Here is a 3,107-nt window from a genome sequence, read left to right on the forward strand (position 1 = left end):
CGGCGCTAGGCTNAAACTTTTTCATTGGCAAATTACCTGCTCTAAAGGAAAAATACAAGTAATTCTTAGTTTTTCCTGCACAACAGCAGTATCACACACTAAAGATGACCTGGATTAGATCAGATAAATCTATCAGGCAATGAAATGAGGATTTCTATTCTTAATTATCCGCTTAAAATGATTTTTTATTCTAAATGTCAAACTTATTCCATCGTTAAATTTTTTAAATTAACAGATAAATATTCGCATAAAAAAAAAGAAAAAAAAAACTCATTGGCACTTTTTTAGTTTATTTATTATTTTTAATTTTTTCCAAGGCGAGCCAGAAATAAAGGCTTTTAGGAATCCTGCTGATTTTCCATGAAGTATTTAATGTTTCTGGACCATTGGAGACAAAGCTTCAAGTTATTTCATCATGTAAAAGCATGAAATCACACATTTATTGGGAAATCTTTAATTGGTGTCAAAGACCTGGTTCTGGAAATACAAATAAAACAGAAATTTGACTTGAACATCCTTATAAAGGCTAATTAAAAAAATAAAATAAATGCAGCAGTGATCAATGCATCAGAAAGGAGGGTTTGGTTAAAAAGCCTGACACTGATACCTGGTGGAAACAAACCTGCCTGTGATTCTCCACCTCTGGACACCGTAAAACACAAAAAAAACCTTCAGAACTTGATAAAATAACAGGATAATGCATGAAGATCACAGAAATCTACAGAAACTTTAATGTAAAAAGGTGTAGCAGCAATTTTATATATAAATTTATAAAAGAAAATAAAAATCTGACATTTAAAATGAGGCAAAAAAAAAAAAAACTACAGGTTTGAAATAAAAAAATAAGAAAAAGAAAATGAAAGATAATCTATGTTGCAGCTTTTAAAGCCTGGCTAGTTCTGCTGTTCTTTGAGGTAGCCAAGCTACGGATCCCAAAGAAAAATAAAACTAATTATGGCCACAATTCAGCCAAAGAGAAAATAAAAAAAATCATTTTAATCTTGCACAAAACATTCCCCATCATGCAAAGCCCACTTCGTAGCAGCACATAGGACCAAACATGGCCCTAGAAATAGTTAAATGGGCAAGTAAGATGAAAAACGATAAAAATAAAATTACCACACACGCCAACCACTGTCAAACACATGCACGCCATCAAGTAAAGAACCTGTGAAACCTCGATTCGCTGAGAGGACGACGTGTCTGCAGGGACAGGAAGGCCGCGTCGCCTTCGATGTCATTTCTCCAGACGCACCGACTTCCTTCCATATCAAACCAACCAGTAAACGTTTTTCCGCCTCACCTTCTTTCAGTTTCAGCTTAATAAGAGTAGAAATCTGTCTTTTTCTACTGGCGGAGGTGGGGCTCAGGGGGAGGCGTGCACATCCTTGGTTTGATTTTTGGCCCTGCAGCTTCGGCTCCGTTCAGCTCTTCTGTTTTTTCACTGCTCAGAGGTGGAGTCAGGACGCCGGAGGGGACGGGGCAGCCGCTGTGCTGTTTCAGATCCGCGTCCTTGTAGGAGTAGGCCCTGTCCTGCACAACAGGATAACAACACGGGTCAGAATCTACAGAGGTAGATTTCTATCAAAATATCTGTGTTTATATTTTAAGATTGACAATCTGCGAACGGCGCTAGGCTTACCGCACCATGACGCCACTGCTGGAAGATGTCAGGAGTGAGGCGTTACTATATTTGGGCAAAAATGGCCGCCTCCAGACTCCGTGATTGCGACAAATTATTGTTTTTGTTTTTTTTACAAACGCTAAATTCATTAAATCACAGCGAACGCATTAGTTTTAGGTATAAATACTGATCCATTAGTTATTCCTTGCTGACCGGACCTTTCCTTTAATAAGAGGACAGCTAATAAGCTACGGTAATAATTATTAGCATTACTTGCTAAGCAACACCAGTTATTAATGGCAATAAATTCTTTGCAACTGAATGTTTAGCTGTATAAGTAAAAAAAAATAATAATAATTAAGACATTTTGAATTAAATCCATCTGGATTTAAACCCTCCAGCTGGGACCTCTGAACATAGAACTATGCAGCATTTCCAGCGTCTGTCAAACATGTTTTCAGTCAAATTTACCAGCCATGTGAGGTAGGATGCGTGGCGCTGGATGTTGTGCATGTCGTCCGCTGGGATTCCTGCAAAGATCTTCATTTGCGATCCGCCGGCCTCTCGCAGCGCCATGGCGAACGGCACCATCCACCTCACGCACTCCTCCACCTCCACCCTCTTCAGAGCTGCAGGGAGGAAACGAACAAATTAGATCAGCGAGGCAGAACAGAACGAGCCCAACTGCAGACGTCCTCCTGCCGACCGAGCAGCGGCTTAAAACAGAGACAGGAAGTACGTCGCTTACGCTTGAAGTGAGACGGCTGTTTGAACGGAGCTCCTTTAGTTCAGTTTATATTTGGCCGTCACTTCAACGGGTGGGAGATTTCATTATCAATGTGGAAGGATTGTCTGCATTTAATGAGAGGTTGACAAATAATAAATATTTGGAACGGCATTTCCAGGGAAGGCGAGCTAAATATGCAGCTGACCACCAAGTTGGGAGGGAGAGAAAAAGTTTGATTGCAGAACTTCTGGATAAATTAGAGAGCAAAGATAGATTTAAGAAGCAGATTGCATCTACACTGCTGCTGCTAGTTTTGTTGCAAGCATGAAAAACCGTCCAACAGGCAGCGCTCTGATGCAGGGATCAGAACTTTCTTCCATTTATTCCCCAAATCCTAATAATATAAATCGCACCAAGGAACGCTGGTGACGGAGGAGATGGGATTTCAGGGTTAGAAAGCTCTGCTCTGATGGATGTCACTTCCTGCTTGGTTCCTCATGACTCAGTCAACTCCTCCCAACAGAAACGTCCACCATAGAAAGATTATATTTTATATAATTTCATCTGGAAAACCGATCCATGCGTTTATTTTTAGTCAAATTGATTACTGCAACGGCATTTTCACAGGTCTGCCTAAAAAATAGATCAGACAGCTGCAGCTGATCCAGAACGCTGCTGCCCATGTCCTCACTAAGACTAGGAAAGTAGAGCACATCACCCCAGTTCTAAAGTCCTTACACTGGCTCCCTGTATCTC

The 3,107-nt window shown here is 40.4% G+C and overlaps 1 protein-coding gene across 1 annotated transcript in view; it reads right to left on the reverse strand.

Moving 5' to 3' along the window:
- Positions 1-318: 318 nt before the first annotated feature.
- Positions 319-3,107, reverse strand: part of LOC107086797 (G1/S-specific cyclin-E1-like) — a 22,868-nt gene continuing 20,079 nt past the window's right edge. The window contains exons 9-10 of the mRNA XM_015377992.1: positions 2,096-2,271; positions 319-1,533 (exon numbers count right to left, since the gene is read on the reverse strand). Coding sequence (XP_015233478.1) covers positions 1,348-1,533; positions 2,096-2,271 — 362 coding nt within the window. The 3' untranslated portion in view covers positions 319-1,347. The remainder of the gene's footprint in view (positions 1,534-2,095; positions 2,272-3,107) is intronic.

The sequence above is a fragment of the Cyprinodon variegatus genome, unplaced genomic scaffold (assembly GCF_000732505.1).
Source record: "Cyprinodon variegatus isolate N-32 unplaced genomic scaffold, C_variegatus-1.0 Scaffold162, whole genome shotgun sequence".
In the NCBI taxonomy this organism is placed as follows: domain Eukaryota; kingdom Metazoa; phylum Chordata; class Actinopteri; order Cyprinodontiformes; family Cyprinodontidae; genus Cyprinodon; species Cyprinodon variegatus.